The following is a 20,299-nucleotide window of genomic DNA, read 5'->3' on the forward strand; positions in this document are numbered from 1 at the left end:
ACTGCAGCCTCCAATTTCGGGCTATGGCACGAGTGAGCATTCACAGAACAAAAAATAACAAATGAACAGATCAACAGAGCAATAAAACAAAGAAAAGTTAACGCAAATCAGCAAGGGCAACTAAAAACTTTTCTAGCGGAAGGGAGCGAGTATCACCGGACAATGCATTCCAGAGTTCGGCAGTGAAAGGAAAAAAACTAAATGTGAATGCGTTGGTTTTACAATGGTAAGGCTTGATATTAAGGTGGTGATTACTTCCAGTTTTGGATGGCGAGGCAAATGAGAAGTAGGTATTGTGAGACATGCGATATACCGAGGTAATAAAACAGTAAAGCAATTGCATAGAATCCTTTAGTCGGCGCATGCGTAATGTGGTGAGTTCAAGAGAAGACAGGGCAAGGGAAGGTGAAAAGTAGCAATCATAGCGATTACAAATAAATCTGATAGCGTTTTTTTTGAATGGCCTCAATTCTACCGATTTCACCCTGCTTGTGTGGGTTCCATACGGGGCATGCGTAGTCAAGTACTGGACGAATCAGTGTTTTATACATTAGTAATTTAGTGCTTTTTGGGGATTGGGACAGTGTTCGTCTTAAATAACCTAACTTTTTTAAAGATTTTGTGCAGATAAAGTTAATATGCTGAGACCAAGAGAGATTGCTGGAAAGAACAATACGAAGATATTTGTATTCTGTTACTTTTTCTTTTCTGTTACTTTGTATTCTGTTACTGTTGTATTCGGTTATCTGTAGAAGGAGAAGCATTCAGCGTTCGTTGTTCATATCAAAGTTTCCAATGAGTTCGCAGAAATGCTGAGTCCTACAAGTGTGCTTTAAAGATAAATTTTCTGGTGCATCGCCGGAGGTTATGTGTGCACTCATTAAACAAGACACCCCGCAGGGGCACCTTGTTCGTTCAAGGTGACGGTAGTGGCGACACCGCGGACCCCGAGCCCATGTGGGTTGGACCCACCCACGCTTTAGGCTGTGCGTGGCTTAGCCGTGTCCAGGGAAAAGGGGATCCTGGTGGCTGAGCCGACACCGAGGTTGTTGTGGACCTTAGGGCCCCTTGGTGGAGGCAACACGCCACTTTGGCCCTCGCTTCTTGTAGACGGCACCCCCGGACTGACCCGGCCGAGGGGGAATCAGCCAGTCGCCCTTTCCTGTCCCCCTCTCCACTCTTTCGCTTTCCTGTCTTCTTTCTCCATCTTTCCTGTCCTCTATTTTTTTCTGCTTTCCGATCTCCTCTTCCAGGCGGCAAGGGTTAACCCTGTGTGAATGGCCACCCTAGGTTTCTTTATGCAGGGTTATAGTGGCCACGTATGGCTAACGCAAGTTTGCGTTCCCGTGTTGGGCTCCGAGGTGGGTGGCCAGCATGGCTGCTGAATGTTTATTTGCTAGTTTATGGCTACGACAAAACCTCCTCATGATCGGGCTCGGAAACGAGTTCGCACCGCAGTAAGCTACCCTGTATCAAGGGTCCCATTCCAACTAAAAGAACAAAGCTTTCCAAGATTTCTTGTTATCGAATCGACCGACAGCCAGTGCCCCCTACGAAAGGCCTCGCCATTCGTAGTCGCTAAAGAACTGGAAGCTGTCCTCGGCGGTAAATGCAAAGCTACAAAGATGTCCTCTGGAGGTATCCTCTTTGAATGCGAAAACAAAGCCCAGGCTGATGCAGTGTTTGCAATGCAAAGGTTAGCAAACCTAACTATAAAAGCATCGGCTCACCGAAGCCTAAACTCGTGCCAAGGAGTGATTTCAGATCCTGACCTCGCAGACCTCACGGAGGATGAAATCTTAGAGGGCCTGCAAGAGGAAAATGTTACTGCTGTCAGGCGTATCATGATCCGACGTAACGACATTGACATCCCCACTAATCACCTTGTATTGACTTTCAACTCCACCAAGCTTCCTGAATCCCTGAAACTTGGCTATGTAGTCCATCGAGTCCGTCCATACATCCCAAACCCACGCCGGTGCTTTAAGTGCCAGAGGTTTGGTCACACACTGCAGAGCTGTCGGGGCAAAGAGACGTGCGCCAAGTGCGCGAGTACTGATCATCACGCGAACTCCTGCGCAGCGCAGGAAGTAAAGTGTGTCAATTGTGCAGGGCCACACCCTGCGTACTCACGAAAATGCCAGAAATTCCAAAATGAAAAAGAAATAATGGCTATCAAGGTAAAAGAAGGTCTGTCAATTCAAGAAGCGCGAAGACGCTTCTCGTTTGTGCAAAAAGGCACTTTCGCCGAGGTGGCGCGCCGGGGAGCCGGGCCGCCTCGGGCATCGGTAGGGACGCAGTTTAGCTCTGCTGACCTGGCCCTTGCCCAGTCTCCCCCCGGGCAGCAGCCAGCACAGCCACAGCCGACTGCACGCGCTCCGGCCCCCGAGGCTGTGCAACCACCGGCCCTCTCTGCTCCGGCTGAGGAGGCCATGGACGTCGTTCCCTCCACCTCGTCCCTTTCAGGGCCCCAAAGGGGCACTGGAAGACACTCTACATCTCTCCTACCCGTGCCTTCTAAAGGTACTGGGAAGAATGCATCCAAGATCCCTGCAAGGAGTGAACCTCCTGCAAGGAAACCACCTGACAAAAAGTAAAAAAAAAAAGTAATTGTACCTCATCCAAAAAACTAAAATGCCGGTTCCCTTCATACACTGGAACTGTAGAGGTTTAATTCATAACATTGATGATATACATAAGTTGATAGACGAATATGAGCCCCAAGTGGTGGCGCTGCAGGAGACAAATTTAACAAAAAAACATGATAAAATTCTCCGCAGTTATCACCTCCTCAGAAAGGACAGAGAAGAGAGCACCCGTGCTTCAGGGGGTGTGGCTTTGGTTGTGGCACAGGGCACAATTCTAAAGTCAATACAACTTGACACTACACTGGAGGCCGTTGCAGCACAAGTTTATGTCAACAAACTGATCACTGTTGTCTCACTTTATCTGCCACCATCTGATAATGTGTCATTACAGGAACTTAATGACCTTGTTGAGCAACTGCCTGCACCATTTGTTATTATGGGGGACTTTAATGCCCATCACTGCCTATGGGGAGGTGACAAAATCGACAGTCGGGGAAAACAAATCGAACAATGGTTGATGAATAACAGCCTCTTTGTGTTCAATAATGGAGACAAGACATATTTTTCTGCGGGTACGGGAAACTTTTCTGCGCTAGACCTTTGTGTTGGGTCGCCAGAGCTCGAGATGGACTTTGAGTGGAGTGTAGTGAACGATCCACACGGAAGTGACCACTTTCCCGCCTTGTTGCGAGACGTGCAGCCACTTCCAGCCCTCAAAAACTGTCCACCCCGATGGAGGCTCGAGAGAGCAGACTGGGGAAAGTTTAAGGATCTGGTCAGTTTTGAGGGATTTGACATGAGCAGTATGTCCATAGACGAAGCAAACGCCTACATTTGCGAGGAACTTGTCAAAGCTGCTAATGTAGCCGTCCCACAATCATCTGGCCGAATCCCTAAGCGGCCAAAGCCGTGGTGGAATGATGCCTGTCGCGAAGCCCGGAAAAAGCAAAACAAGGCCTGGGGTGTGTTCAGACGGTACCCTACCATGGACAACTGCCTGAGCTTTAAGGCTGCCCGAGCTGCTGCCAGAAAAATCAGAAAAGAAGCAAAAAGAAACTCGTGGCAAAACTTTGTAAGCACAATAAACACTACCACTCCCGCAAAAAAAGTCTGGGACCATGTACGCAAAGTCAAAGGCATCTACAGACGGTTTACGGTACCACTTTTTTCTACCGACGGTGGGAACGATTTGTTGCAAACGCAAGCGGATGTTTTAGGTGCCCACTTTTCAGATGTTTCTAGCGATAAAAATTACACAGAAGAGTTCATGAGACATAAGGCTAGTGCTGAAAAGCTCAGGATTAAAAATACTAGCAACAACAGTGAAGACTATAACCAAGAATTTACATTGTGCGAACTTAAAAGAGCACTAGCTCAGTGCAAGGCTACTTCTGTTGGCCCTGACCTTATTCACTACGCCTTTCTACAACACCTAAATGATAGCTGCTTAGAAGTGCTTCTGAAGTTCTTTAATGAAATCTGGAAAACGGGTAGGCTGCCCAAAGCATGGAAAAAGGCTGTCGTAATTCCGTTACTGAAAGATGGCAAGCCACCCGACTGTCCATCAAGCTACCGACCCATAACGTTGACCAGTTGTCTGTGCAAGACATTTGAGCGGATAGTCAATTTTAGATTGGTCTTTGTTCTCGAACGTTCAGGTTACTTAGATAGGTTTCAATGTGGTTTTCGGCAGTTTCGGTCTACAACTGACCACCTTGTTCGGCTTGAAACAATGATACGAGATGCTTTCGTTAACAACCAGTTTTGCCTTGCTGTCTTTTTTGATATGGCTAAGGCTTATGATACCACTTGGCGGTATGGAATTCTGCAGGATATGGCAGCAATGGGAATCAGAGGGCGAATGTTTTCATGTGTACAAGATTTTCTTCAAGAACGAACCTTTACTGTGAGACTGGGCAATGCAGTCTCCCGTTCTTTCAGCCAGGAAAATGGAGTACCTCAGGGCAGTGTGCTAAGTGTGACACTCTTCGCCATTAAAATAAATTCCTTGGCAAAGGTTATTCCTCGACCGGTTATGTACTCCCTTTACGTCGATGACCTGCAGATTGCCTTTTCGTCATGTAACCAATCAGTCTGTGAAAGACAAATCCAGACTACGGTCAATCGGTTGCAACGATGGGCAGATGAAAACGGTTTTCGCTTTTCTCCTGAGAAGTGTGCATGTGTGTGTTTCACGCGGAAACGAGGTATGCATGCCAAACCTACAATAAAAATCAGGGATATGCTCGTTCCAGTACACAGTGAGCACAAATTCTTGGGCATCATTTATGACTCCAAATTAACATTTGGGGCTCACATAAAGACACTCAAAATGACCTGCATGAGGACACTTAACATATTGAAAATTTTGTCGCACAAGTCATGGGGGGCCGACCGTGCATGTTTGCTCCGAATTTACGGCTCACTTGTACGGTCTCGTCTTGATTATGGCTGTATTGTTTATGGGTCAGCTCGCCAATCTGTTCTCACCTCACTCGATCCAGTGCATAACTTGGGCCTCAGACTTGCGTCAGGTGCATATCGTACCTCCCCTGTTGATAGTCTTTACGTTGAGTGCAATGAGTGGCCTCTGCAGTACCGTCGAGCGTACCTAAGTGGAGTATATGCAGCCAAAATAGCATGCATAAATGACCATCCTTGTGCCAGAGAATTGTTTGAAAATAAGTACAAGAAGCTCTATGAGAACAAACCAAGAGTGGTCCGCCCTCTTGCCCTCCGTTTGGAGGAGCACATGACTCTGTACTCTTTCAAGATATGCCCGACAACTCTTCTGAGTTTCTCGGACGCTTTAGCCCCTTGGGACTATAGTGCTGTCAAATGTGACCTGTCGCTGTTAAAATACGACAAGAAAGCTTTTCCACACCAGCTTTTGCGCCAAGAATTTCTTGCACTTAAGGATAAATACAGTAGCTATTGCCACTACTTTACTGATGGTTCAAAAACTGCTGGTCACACCGGTTATGCTTTTGTAAACTCGTCGGCAGTTACTGTAGCTGAGAGGATAGTTGATGAGGGCAGTGTCTTCACTGCAGAGGTTTTTGGTATAACCTCAGCTATTGAAGACGTAATAGCAAATGGACTACAAAAAGTGGCAATTTTTACAGATTCCTTAAGCGCCATACATGCTTTGACCTCCCTTGTCCCTTCAAAGAATGCGGCTGTAGGTATGCTAAAAAATCGACTGTGCTGCCTCACATCGGCAGGGGTTAGTGTCGTCTTTTGTTGGGTACCAAGCCACATCGGCATTCCAGAAAATGAAACTGTCGATAGAGCAGCATACCATACTAAGCATTGTGCAATAACGAAGTCCAAGGTTCCTTACCAGGACCTTCGGAACACCATACGAAAGTCCATTACAATGTACTGGCAAACTGAATGGGACAGACAGACTGAAAATAAGTTACACCTAGTGAAGCCATACCTATCTGAATGGAAAAGTTGCAGACACAGAAATCGTTTTTATGAGGTTATTTTATGCCGACTGCGAATAGGTCACACTGTGCTCACACACGGCTTCCTGGTCCAGAAAGAACAGAAACCCATGTGTGACCACTGTGGAGAACCTCTTACTGTACTTCATGTTTTAATAAGCTGCCCACACCTTGAAGCAGCACGCATCAGACATTTCAAAGCATTATACACCTTTTGCATCCCTTTACACCCTGCGCTTTTACTTAGTGATGAACCGTTGGTGGATTTTAGTAACGTTTTCCAATTTTTTGAGGACGCCGGCCTTCTACACCGGTTTTAGCTATGTGCCTCTTTGAGTCCTTTTAAAATGTTTTTAATCCTCACAACACCCTGAATAACATCGTTTAATCGTCGCTTAACTATTCTACCCTGCGTCTGGCGCATTATAACCGAAAGGTTGCTGTGCCAAAAAACCACAACTTACTTACTAAACAAGACAGTCTCGTCCACAAACCTCAGGTGTCCCAACATTTTCAATTCATTTTTACTTCACTTTTGCAACCAAGGCTCCTAGGTGCATTTCTTCAAATTCTGTGAACACCGGTCGAGACATAGTGTCTCTTTCCCTGACAGCTTCCTCCGAAGGAACGTTTGCTACATTTATGGATGAATATTGTGCGCATCACGTCGTCCGCTTACATCCTCCGAAATGCCTACGCGCTACTTTTGCACTCATTGTTTTACAAACGGTCTTAGTGCTGAAGGTGTGTCCACTATAACGTATTCTTTACCGGAGCACAATTTATTATAATTTTTCAACTCACTAACTTCACGTCATTCAACTGACCTTCGCTGGGATATTTTGCGTTTTTACGAGCATTTATCGACGCATCTTGTAGTCTTGTTTAGGAAACGTTTTTCACGGAATTCTTTGTTCATAGGCTCCAAACATTTGATCCAATAAATTAAACATTAGATTTGCAATGTTGATGCTTTCCAAGAAGCAGATATTTTGGGCCAGCCTCAATGTATCGCGAATTTACCCATGTAAGCGTTCGTTAACTATTCTAGACTAAAACAGACTCCAATGTTTGTTTAGAAACGAACGGTGGAGACTCAACATCTTTACTCTGTTCCTGCAGCTTCACGGTGAAGCACCTTCTACCCTGCTTGCCGGCATGGTGCGAGACGGTCGTAGCTGTGGACTGCAGAGAGGAGACACTGCGCTTCGCTCGAAAGAACAACGCCCATTCAAATATCCAATACATGAACGTGGGTATTGAAAGCGACGAGGACGTGGCTCGATTTGTCGCAGAGAATGGCGTTTTCCTCTTGGTGACCTCGTTCGGTATGCTGCATTGGGTTAAAGATCAGCAGCACGCCGTCCGCAATATTGCAAAACTTGTTGCGGCAGATGGCGAATGCTTTATTGTGTTCGGCCGGAGTCTTGTTATTTTTGACGTCTGTAGAGCATTGAAACAATCACCACGCTGGCAAAAGTACTCTGCGGTAAGTCACTTATCCCCATCTAGTAAATTTTATACATGTTTTCTCAGTATCGCATCACCTTCATGTCGACATAAATATTTGTCAATGAGACTCTAAGCCACACTAAAATAACATTAAACCGAAAGTGAAAGTGGCATTTCAACTGTGCATCAGTATTGTGTTTCTCGTCGAGGTAGCATTTTCTGATGGAGGCCGTCGACTTGTCTTGTGTGTGAGACTTTTTCAACTAGCGGCAATTGTGATGCAGTTTTATTCAGCTCTGATAAAAATAAAACAGCATTTCCCAGGCCTTGAAACCGTATCAGGAGGGTAAGAAAAGCTGCTCAGAAGCTAACTTAGGCTGATGACGCAGGCAAAAGTCATTAGCCTAGTGGAACGAAAACGAGAGAAATATTACAACATGTGTGCTGCGGTCCTGTCTTTCTCTGTTATTGGCGCTTATTTGTCCAAACGTTATAAGAAAAGGCGCTAGGCGTACTACAGGAATCATAAATGTGTTTACCAATCTAAACCATAGGGGCGTTATCAAGCTACATCACACCACTACTCGCGCTTGTGTTCTGAACTTTTGATCAGCATGGCTGTTCCGCTGCACCGACGTGGTGAACGAATAATTTAAGCGTTGCTTTTCGGTCCAGTAAACATGAAAACATGCGAGGTTCGGCTTTGGCGCAACAGAACAAATAATTGTTTTGTACAGACACCTCGCACTGTTGTAACGCAGCTTCCCAACAATAATACGGGGATTGTTAGTTTATTCTTTCCAGGACATACACTGTATGTTGAATTTCAAACAGCGTTAGCACAGGTCGTGTGCTAGTGCTTTGTCTCGATTTCCGTAAAGAAACGACGGTTAAAGATGTGTATATGGGGGACGTAGCTGCGACGCCATGGCTAAGTCTGTAATAAATGTCTGAAAATCCTGTTGTTGCTGTTACAAGGGTGCACATTATATATGATCATTGAACTGAGCAGAGCAACCTTGGTCACGATACTTTTACCCGGGTAAGTAATCATATAGCAGAAGATCATTTTCACTTCTAATAGGCTTGTTTTCTTTCAGCAAATATCTTGATGTAAACTATTGAAGTAACATTGAACACCGGACATTTATGCTTACGCTGTCTTTTCTTGTTAGGCACTCGAAGGTTTCATTCCGCCGACTCATGATATGAATTTTCTGGATTCCCGGTCCTATGCTGAAAGCCTTGTGCAGGGTGCCAATTTGAATGTTTTGGCTTGCGAAGTGTTCGATATGCCTGTGGACGTCACACTGACTACTGAAGAGCTTGCTGGTATGTACGCGACTTCATACGCCTGAATGATTCATTAGCCAATGGGACTGGTATAGCGTTTTAAAGATATTTTGATCCAAAGGTGCCGCTATTTCTCTACCAAATTCTCTGCACAGAACAACATATTATAAGCAACAGCTGTAGCGTATTCCCATTTCCACTGATTGTCATATGTTTGCGAGTTAGTTCCTGGCCAGTGTGGTCTCTTTTAATTCAAGGAAAAAGAAAAAGCTCGAGCAAACAGCAACTCCGAGGTCCATAGAATGTCTCAACCACAACGTATGCGGAAACTTGACTGTGGCTAAGGTGTAGTTTCTGACAGTAAAACGTGAAATTACCTTCTGCAAAAACCGTATTCGAAAATGCACATACCCAGAGTTATGATTCATTGCGGTTTAGTTTTCGAAGTGTCTCGTTCCTTTTTCCTGCTCAGAGCTAATGTGAAAAAATCCTGCGCAGCGAAAAACTGCTAATGCTATGACAGGTCTACGGAAATGCAAAATACAAATCTTTTCGGCGCTTCTAAGAAATATTATGTGCAGGCAAATAAAGGCAATAATGTCTGTTAGGTATATAAAGCAAATGCTGTACGGAAAAAGAGAACGGGCTCCTAATAGTCACGTTGGAAGCGGAGAGTAAAAACTTCATATCCCCTATGTATAGCCACATTATTGGCATCAGTTAGTCTAGTACTATTTTGACCCTCCATTGTGTTACTGGATTCTTTTGGGCATCTCGTATGCATCAAGATACGTTCAGTGAACCATGTAATCATCCAATGTGCAGGTAGTTTTAGATCCATCACCCAACTATTCGTATACGTACTCTTGGGGTGCTGTACTTGCGGAAGCTTTACTTTCGGCAAAAGAGAACAGAACTGCTGATAAAAACCTCTGGAAAATAAAACTTGCATGGGGAACATGGTTTTATTTTTGGCAAAAGAAAGACTAGACCAGTCTTTTGAATAATCCTATTTATCTCAACCTCGTACCCCCTTACGTAGTTTTTTTAGTTCTTACACCTCCGGGGCATGCGTAGACTTGGAGCTGCGTGTTTTGCTAAAGGAGCGCACTGTTGTTCTCACCAATGCTGCACTCCTGTTACAGGCATTCATCAAACCAAGCGTGTGCCCAATTGCCTGGTAGCTCCACGAAATACTCGCTGAAAAAGAATTATAGATCACTTGTTTGATTGATGCCGCTCGGTATTTGCCATACGTATTCTCGTAAACGTCCCTAAAACTGTAAATACGGTATCGAAGGGAATTTCGAAACTCAGGTTTCTTTTCAGAAAACATTGGTCGCTGCCGTGCGCAATAGCTGTTCTGGCCGCGGGGAAAATTCACAGAATACCATACAAAAGCGCTGGGAAAGGTATCAACGGGGTAATTAGTTCTCGAATGTATTCTCCTAAATATTCAAACGACAGTAATCCAAAGTTATGCAAATTTAGTTACAACAAGCAAACACTTGCGTTTGGTACATTTCAACGAGAGCAGATTAGTGACCCTATATTATGGGATATTCTAATCGCACCGCATGCCTACTTATAGGGGCACGCTAAGCACAGAACTGAATTACGTATACATTTTTACACTTCTACCGCATAATAAGAAGAGGCTATCGTTTAAGACCAAAACAAACCTTTGCTGATAATGTAGGTTCGATTTGTTACCTCGAACGATTTCTCCATTTTCTGGGCACGCTATCCCTGAGATGTCGTCGCTAATACGTTCCCTGCAGGATTTGTTGTGGCAGAAGTGACAATGGGTGCATGTTCCTTGAGGTTAGATTGATGGTGTTCCAGTATGCCTATTTCTTGGTATTACTTTCAGTTTTTAAATACTGGTTCGATGACGCAAGAACAGGTTCAATGAAGCTAGAGCGAACTGGAATACATTTACAGAGACATCCAAACTACACTACGCATTCATTGGACACCCACCCAACTCCTCATGGGTACCCAAAAGCTACCCAACTCCTCACAGCGCACATACTCGACGCCGCCGAAAAGTCCTTTCGCCACGCCTCTGGTTCCCCACGCAACCAGAGGAGGTTGTGGTGGAATGAGGACTGTAGGCGGACTCGAGAGGCCCAGAACAAGGCATGGGGTACCCTTCGTCGTACCCCACGTCGGGTAACTTCATTTTGTTCAAACGGGCCAAGGCGTTCGGAAAACGTGTGCGCCGTGAAGCAAAACGAGACAGTTGGCACACCTTTTTGACATCCATTAATTCATCTACGTACACACACAAAGTCTGGAGAGGAATAGGAAAACTCAAAGGACAACACACAGCCTGCCCCTTGAAAGTACTACAGACGACACACTCGTAGACCAAGCTAACACACACGCACTACATTTCCAACACGTGTCCAGCTCAACACATTACACCAACACTTTCATGCAACACAAATCATCTGCAGAGAAAAAGCAATTACATGATAAAGACAAATCAAAAACTTTTTACAACTCTGAATTCACACTCTATAAGTTGAGGGCTGCCCTGAGCACGGACAAACCTTCCGCTCCAGGCACAGAAGAGATTACCTGCACCATGAAACAACACCTACACCCAGACACTCTTGAAACACTCCCAAACCTATACAACAACATATGTATTTCGGAGCAGATTCCAAAATCTTGCAGGGAGGCTATTGTGGTGGCGTTCCTGAAGGAGGAAAAGGACCCTTCTTCACCCGCCAGTGACCGAGCCATTGCTCTGACAAGCTGCCTATGCAAGCTTCTCGAGAAGGTAATAAACAGGAGACTGGTGTACTTGTTAGAGTACAATGGTCTTCTCGAGAGCTTCCAGGCAGTCTTTAGGGCGGGACGATCTATCAACGATCAGCTCGTTGCGTTAGAGTCGTGTATAAAAGTTGCTTTCCTCCACAAACAATATTGCAAGACGGTATTCTTTGATCTGGAAAAAGCGTACGATACCGCTTGGTGGTACGACATCCAACGTGTCCTGAACTCTTTCGGAATGTCGGGTAACATGGTAAACACACTTGCAAGCTACGTGTCTGCAAGAACCTTTCATTTTAGAGTTGCAAGTGCACTCTCAATGGTTCATGTGCAGGAAAATGGCGTGCCGCAAGGCGGAGTTTTGAGTTGCGCTCTGTTTACTGAAAAAATAAATTCACTCAGAAAGGCTTGTCACCGTCAATTTCCTGTTGAATCTATGTAAATGACGTACAATTATCTTTTAAGTCTTGTAACTTCTGCGAGCGCCAAGTCCAGCTTGGTGTAAACAAGCTAGCCATCTGGGCAGATGGAAACGGTTTTAAATTTATTCCAGTGAACTGTACATGTGTTTTGTTTTCGAAAAGGCTTGGAATTCGGCCGGATCCAGACATCAAACTTAATGGTACCTGAATTGCAGTCAGAAATAAACACAAGTTTTTATGCGTACTCCTTAACGAAAAGCTCACATTCATTTCACATATAAAACAACTTAAACATAAATGCTTAAAGGCTATGACTATACTCGAGGTTTTCTCCCACTCTTCATATGGTGCTGACAAAAAGCTACTTTTACGTGTTTTTACTAGCCTGATAGGATCACGATTGGACTAGGGAAGTGCTTTTTATGGGTCCGCAAGTAAAACATCCCTCAAAACGATGGACTAGCGCTTCTTCTGGGACTTTACCTGGCATGTGGCGCCTTCCACACAAGCCCGGTTGAAGGCCTCAATGTAGAGTGTAATAAATGGAACCTACAACGTCAGCGAGAATACAGAGACCTGCTTTATGCTTTTAATAATTAATCCATGCCTCACCATCCTTTTAATTCAGTTTTTACGATACATTGATCACTGAACTCCTCCTAAATCGACCAACGTTCTCTGGGCCCTTCTCTTACAGAGGTAGGGAGGAAGCGTCAGAGCTTGCTGTCTTCTTTTTAGGTACCATCCGAACATCTGTAACAGATTTTGTAGCACCACGGAATTCCCGCCCTGTATTATGCGACACATCTTTCACACAAATAGATAAAAACCAAGCTCCCACATGTGCAATTCTGCAGCACTTCTTGTATTTGCAGAAAAGTGTCAGTGTTCTGAATGTTATACGGACGCCTCTAAAATTGTCTCCTCTGTGTCCTGCGCGGCGCATGGACCTGGCCTTACTGTCACTAAAACAATGAATAGTCATACTAGTATCTTTACTGCAGAGGCGTACGGTGCACTCATTGTTGTTAATCATATACTTCAAAGCCACATCCCACAATCCCTTATTTATACAGATTCTCTCAGTGTTGTGCGGGCATTGTCGTCAATAAATTCATCGAAAAACGACGTTGTCAATCTCATCGTCAAGGTTATTATGTCTGCGTTTGTCTGCGAATTTGACCTCGTCCTTTGCTGGAACCCTGGACACTGTGGTATAGCCAGGAACGAAGCCGCGGATCGAATGGCTGCTGCTGCTACACTCTCGAATGCAGTAGACATAACCAAATTACCCTACACCGACGGGAAGCCACACATCAGACAACACCTTCGCAAGACATGGCAAACACACGGAAATGAACAAACAGACAACAAGTTACACGTAATAAAACCACACGTAGGACCATAAACCACTGACACACGCAATAGATACACAGAAGTCGAATTGGCTAGATTACGGATGGGGCACACGCGCACAACGCACTCGCACCTTCTCACTGGATCTCCAAGACCTCTGTGCAGCAGGTGCGGTGAGGCCCTATCCGTGATCCACATCCTCATATAATGCAAGGCACTAGAAACAACACGACACAGACACTTCTCACAACTATACAGACAACGCAATCCACTACACCCATCGTGCTTTCAGGGGACGACCCCATAATCACCCACAAGCGTACTTTTAAGTTTCTTAGCGATGTCAAGTTTTACATCTCATTTCGTATCAAGCACCTCGACAACCTGGCCCTTTACACCAGTCATCTTCATTACGTTGTGTTTTACATTATTTATTTTTACTGAAATTTCCAATGTTACTTTCTTGTCGCTCTCATGTAATCACATTTGTTTGGCACTCTTTGCCCTTAGTTGGCCTTCCGCCAATAAAACCCAAACATCATGATGATCATCAAAGTGATAGATTATCACATAGCTTTTAATGTAGTATATAATCGTTTTATTGTGCACCCAATGCGGTCCTGCCAACAAGCACATGTTTACTACACAAACATGACCGTCTCCTCTTGACAAGAACAGCGCGCCTCTTTTGTTCCTACCATGCGAACGTCAAATTGAATTTCGTGAAGAAGTGATCAATGTATCTACCTCTCTCTTTTGCGCAGACTTCTACACTGAGGGAAACCCTTTTAACCGGATGATCTCTGAAGAAGAAAAACTAGATCTTCAAAAGTTTACTTATGACTTCATCAACGAGTTGGTGAAAAACTCCGATAAGCGCATCAAAAGGCAGCAAATGCTGGTGATCCACGCTTGCCGTTCGCAAAAATAAAAAGGCAGCAGTCTGACGCATCATGTGAAAGTGTAAATGTATCTATATATTGATATATCCTGGGGCATCTTTTCTATCACTATGGCGTGTTATAACCTACTGATGGCAGTAAATAGAACTCATCTTGCCAAAAAGGCAGCATTTTAGCTACCCGGAAAATTGCAGCTTGCCAACCCAACAGTCACTTTGTGATTAAAGGACAGAGCGCATTCTATACTTTCTATACAAGAGTTTTCATATTAAAAAAATGACAGCATCTTCACTTGGTGGATGATGGCAAGGGAGCGGTGTACGGGAAGTGGAAATGATATCCAAGTTGCGCCCCGAGTGACATCTGATTTGCGCCTGGACCGTCATTCTATTTTAGCCGTGAGTTGAGCCTTGATTATTCCCTAAATGGAACTGCAACTAACGGCTCAAATTGAATTTCGCGTGATTTTTTCTTGAGGATGGTGTGCACACGGATGGACGCGGACGCACATTGGGATTTCCTAAGGTACTCCGCACCATTACAGGCAAGGGAGTAAGCCGTTTCACTCTCGGGTACTAACTCACGGTCGTAGCCCAATGGGTATGACGACTGACACTAACTGACTGGCACCAGACACAGGCTCGAATCCTGCCGCTGCCTGTGTGATTTTTTGCGATTGTGAATGCTATGCGCACGGACGCGGACGGACTTTGCGCGGTCCTAAGTTACCAGACACAGGCTCGAATCCTGCCGCTGCCTGTGTGATTTTTTGCGATTGTGAATGCTATGCGCACGGATGCGGACGGACTTTGCGCGGTCCCAAGGTACTCCGTACCTAAAATGCTGAATCTGGAAGTAACCTATTTAGGTCGTCAAGAATGCTGAATTTCACGTTTTGCTAAGGGTGGACTTTTTTTGGTAGTTTTACGTCTCAACCGGGTTTGAAATGAAATTTTTTTAACAGAAACTACGGTCTTCGGAAATCAAATATTTCAAAAAAAAATTACACCATCTTCCCGTGGGGAACCCTGATGAGGATACGAAGCATCCTGACGGTTCCGTGTGGTTCCATTGTGTTGCCGTTATGTTGAGTGATCTGGTTTTTACTAACGCCAGAGGGAATTCCGCGTCCGGGTCAACACCGGTGGTAAAGGCACGCAAGTGCTGTTGTGTTACGGTGAGTAGGCGGTGGTTCTCGAGGCGCCGAAAGTCGTCCATCATGTTCTTGTCGATGTTGTCTCTGTGGTAGAATCGGTAGTCTCCGTCAGCTTTGGTGAGGTAAAGGTTGTTGACATTGGTGCACCGGCTGAGAGCAATGTACACGCCCTCCTCTTCGCAGCTATGTCTTCTCGTTCTTCTTCTTCTTCGGCGGTTCCCCTACGGGAAGATGACAACGGTGGTTGAACGCGAACCTATCTCGTGATGGATTCTTTGGTTGGCCAGTCCCTAGAAGCATCCTGACACAATCAGCATCAGAGGCGCTGCGGACAGGGCTGGTTGAGCTGCAAGGCGCGTGGCGCTTCCCGCCACAGATTTCCCACGGGAAATTCAGCATCCCCCTCTAAAGTTTTCAGTTCGTCGATTCCGTTGACGTTCAGCTTCGCGTGCTTTCGTTGTATCAGTAGCTTCTTGACGTAGTTTGAATGAGTCAAGGACATAAGGCGCGTTCGTAGCACTTGCTCCTGTCCCGGATTTGTAGCGTAGTGGGAAGAGCACCGCGTACCTCCCGTTGCGGCCAGAGAGTCGTTGGATCGAAACCGGGCGCCGCTATTTCTTTTTTTATAGTGTAGTATCGCGGAGCTGTGGTTGTACGGAGGAGAGTTGCGCATGCGCAGTGAGCGTGTGGACGGCACCGCCATCAACGACGCAGGACCAGGCGAGCCTAAGAAATGCTCCGCATTTAAAATATTTTGACCCTCGCGTCCTCTCGTGAGGACAAAACTAGTATGGTCACCCCGGAGTTGACCCTCAGTTTTCAGTCGAAATTGCCGAGGTGGCTGTTGAATCCAGCTCACTTGTACCAAAAGAAGCCATCAAATGTATTAACAAACCAACAAACAAACAATTTATTGGGAGGTTTTTATTCGTATTTGCTATGACAGCTCCTCAATATACCAGAATAAACTGAAGCGCTGTTCTTCTGAAACGGCAAGGGTGCGACAAAGTGCTCGTACAGGCTCAAGTTATGGTACTTCTACGTCACACGTTCGAAGGTCTCCCGATATCTTACAAGAGATCACGGAAACTCTTCGCTGTCATTTCCTAGGCTTTAATTTCTTTCGCAGATAACAAACCAAATCTGCGAATCGGATTCTCCGGACGAGGACGTTTTCAGTTAAGTGGGCATAGCAGATCTGACGGATGCAAGAGTACGACAAAAATTTTGGTGCTGTATACTACTCGAAAAAGTCATGCTCAACAGACCGGGATGGTGATCCTCAATCAATGACATAAAGTCATCTGCGCCACTATATTCATTTACCCGTTGACACTGACTGAGGAATTGTGGTGGCCGCAAGCGATGAAAGAAACTCTGTTTTCATAAAAATAAACAATAAATAAAAACAATTGAGAAACACAAACATATACTGTCCAATAGTCATGCACCGATAAATTTTGTTCTTTGTTCTACTAAAATTGATGCAAGTTATGCGACCAAATAGATCTTCTGAAGGGAGATACAACTCTAAATCCACACATCCTAAGTAGCTATGGCGAAACAGGCCCATTAGAATATAAAAGTACACGAAGACTGTAAAAAACTGAACTTAGTAATCTTGGAAACCCTTTTTATAAAACCGTCGAGGTATCCAAACTAGTGCGGTTGAAATCGCGCGAACGGCAAACGATTAGGCGAAATGCGAAAGGCTAAAGGGGAACGGTGGTAGGGCGAAAAAGCATTGCTTACTAACTCAGGTAGAGGTATGTGGATTCTGCACCTTTCCCCTCAGAGGACTCTTTCGCCATGCCTGCTGGGAACAAGGCTCGGTAGCACTGAATGAAGCGTGGCCTCTTATGTACCCGCGAAGGCACTAGCGGGGCAGCTTGCAATATCTGAACTTAAAAGCCAATTTTGAAAGGAATCATGTGTTTCAATATTTTCATCGCTAAAAGATATGGCAGTTCTCACTTCTGCTTTAAGTTGATCTAAAAAATTGCGCAAGGTATTGCAGCAACCTCTGTAAATTGGAACCAAAAACTCTTTCTCATGCGGCCTCGGTCAGGCATTGAACTAAGAACGTCGTGTTTTCAGTCGTAGTTTAACTTGGGAATGCAGCAAAAAATTGAAAAAGCGAGTAGTTTAGAGGGCAGCGGATCCATTGAATCAGCTAAAAATATGGAAGCGATAAGTTGGGTTCAGGATGTGTTTTCTACGGAAGAGAGGCTCAGTAATGTGTATTCGCTCATTAAGCTCCGGCCGAGTGGTCACTCCCTGTTACAATTTTTTCTTGCTACTTTTGCTGCCTAAATTATTCTCCATACTGGGTTGATGGCGCGGGATGACATTTTGTATTAATAGCTAATAATAAGCAAGCCAGAAATGAAGTGTTGCAATCAATTAGCCAACAGCGCGTTGTCACTGACGTGTGACCACCTAGAGTGACCCGTATGCATGTTCAGATGTGCAGTATGTGCATTCTGGTGTGTGCCGTATAAAATTGTCAGCCTTCAAGACAGCAGGGACTGCTTTGTGGCACCCCACCGAAAATGTTTGGTAGATGCTTATGGAATCGTGTGACGACCTCATATTTTTTTAATCAAAAGGGCCAAACTTTTTTCTTGTAAGAATGACAATTTATCAAAAGATCACTATTTTTAATAAACAAACTTTTCCTTCCAAAATGAACTTCTGTGCCTTCAAGTGTTAAAGTAGGTATAAGCAGGAGCGCCAAGACACAGACGACTGAGAAGTAATACGTCCCCGCGAATGATCAAACAAAGGAGAACAGTTGGATGTCGCAGGTCGAGAATATGCGGTCATGTGCAACTCGTCAGACAGGTGTATGCCCTATCATAATTGATGATATATAATTTCTTTTAAAAGAGGGGGCACTGTAACGCACCTTCATCTCTCCGCACGCACCTTTAAAAGTATCCTCCAGTGTACTCGACTTCTTACTCCGATGAAGACGGGTCCTCCAGTCGAAACGTACGTTAGTAAATCTTTTTTGTACTTGAGACGCGTGTCGGTCTCACCTTGATATTTCTTCAGGACCATTGGAGACATATATATATATATATATATATATATATATATATATATATATATATATATATATATATATATATATATGTGTGTGTGTCTGTGTGTGTGTGTGTGTGTGTGTAGCGAGTAGCGAAAGAGAATAGGAAATGAGGGACTCATTAAAATAAGACAGACATAAGGGTTGGCAGTCATTCAAACAGATAAAGAATTTGGAAAGGCAGAAAGAAAGTGGAGAAAAAATTCCTGCCGGGTGGGATCTGATCCCACAACCTCCAGAATACCGGTCTGGTGCGATGACCCCTACGCTACCCGCGGGGCTATTTTCCCCTCCACTTTCTGGGGTATTTATGTTGAGGTATTTTTTTGTTTCCTGCGTTTGGGGGTGGTAGCCAGCGCAACTCGGACTACTGGGGGTGAAGGGGGCCTTCTTTTTAACCCATGGGCCATGACTCGAGTTTCTACAAGTTTAGAGTGGTCGACCAGCGTTTAACCCTCTTAAGCTCCCTGTGGCACCAGATCCGTATTATTTTCTTTTTAAAAGAACATGGACTAGGAAAACCAAAACAAGGAAAGGTGTTCGTTCCAATTTCTGCTTCGTGCTGTTTTTCTCAGCACAGAAGTTATTCAGGAGCCAGATCCAACTAAGCTTGCTGAAAGTGATTAAAAAATTACTGGTAGTAGATGCCTCTTTTTTCTGCACTTAGTCTTTGTTTTCTTTTTTGTGTATGTTCATCTACACCTACCGAGAGTAGAAACAACGAAAGATTTCTCTTTACATCGCTACCCAATTATTTGACCCTTGTGGTTTTTCTCACAAAGAACACATTTCTAAAACTGAAACTTTTAGCACACCAAATGGTAAAACTGAAATTTATGCCTTACTGCAATGCTGCGGCACTTTCTGCTTTCTCGCATTTTCCACATGGGCTAATTTCCAGACGTACATGTTTCTTTCAAGGAACCGACCTACATTCAGGAAGTATGGAGATAGTACGGTTGGTCAAATGCTAGGTAAGGCTTTTCAGAAGGCACCTAAACATTTTAACTTCAATTCCACCTCGAGCAAAACCGTAAAAAAAAGGTTGAATTTTATTTCTAAAATTAAGCAATTACGCTGCTATCATACATAATGGACTAAAAACAGTGCGAAAGGTAAACATTGGAGTGGGAACACCCAGCGCTGCAGTGCCGACCTTTCTCTTCTCTATCCTTCCACATGTTTTTATTCCACCATGCTTGATCAACTAGCCCAAGATTCCGCATTACCGTGAACTCAAAACTGAGGTCACTTGGGCGACTGTGACATCTTCCTTAAATGATTTAAATTGTAAACTACCACCAGTTGCTTCATATTGTGGTTTTGTTCAAGCTTTTTTTTACCATTACACCAAGAACAGCTACATAGCCACTGTCCTTTTGTACCACAATTCGCAGCGGAAGTAGTTAATACACTTCCCCCAATGCTCTCCGTCACTGTCTCTCGTTTTGCTTGGTGGCCCCTTCTAACCAGCAAAACACGAACCACGGTGACGGCACGTTGCTGTCGCTGTCGTTGCCGCCGGCGGCCGGTGTAAAAACTTTTCGCTCGTCGCTTCCGCCTACACTATTTTTTAACAACACCCTTAGAAAAAAGAGTAAAAAACCGTAAGTGGTGGCACTTGTAAGACCGCCGCAACGATTATCAGCTGTGGCGGAATAGTTTCTGAATGTATACACAAGAGAGGAATCTGCGGCTAGTATCAATGCGGTTCACATCACGTCCGTTTGTGTAGTCACGGGCCCCGATTTTATCGCACGCTTACGTTTGTTTTACAATCGCTTGTATTGAAACATTTAAAAAACT

General features: G+C 44.6%; 1 protein-coding gene across 4 annotated transcripts in view; it reads left to right on the top strand.

The window, feature by feature from the left end:
* Positions 1-14,294, top strand: part of LOC144151571 (juvenile hormone acid O-methyltransferase-like) — a 133,970-nt gene extending 119,676 nt beyond the window's left edge. For all 4 annotated transcript variants that reach the window (XR_013318903.1, XR_013318902.1, XM_077682673.1 and 1 more), the window contains 3 exons: positions 7,163-7,529; positions 8,668-8,824; positions 14,112-14,294. Coding sequence is in view for 2 of the 4 variants with exons in the window: in XM_077682673.1 (XP_077538799.1) it covers positions 7,163-7,529; positions 8,668-8,824; positions 14,112-14,278 (691 nt within the window). In the remaining 2 variants the exon portion in view is untranslated. The remainder of the gene's footprint in view (positions 1-7,162; positions 7,530-8,667; positions 8,825-14,111) is intronic.
* Positions 14,295-20,299: the final 6,005 nt, after the last annotated feature.

Source organism: Haemaphysalis longicornis, unplaced genomic scaffold, assembly GCF_048455015.1.
Source record: "Haemaphysalis longicornis isolate Haplotype H1 unplaced genomic scaffold, Haemaphysalis longicornis Haplotype H1 scaffold_9, whole genome shotgun sequence".
Classification (NCBI taxonomy): Eukaryota; Metazoa; Arthropoda; class Arachnida; order Ixodida; family Ixodidae; genus Haemaphysalis; species Haemaphysalis longicornis.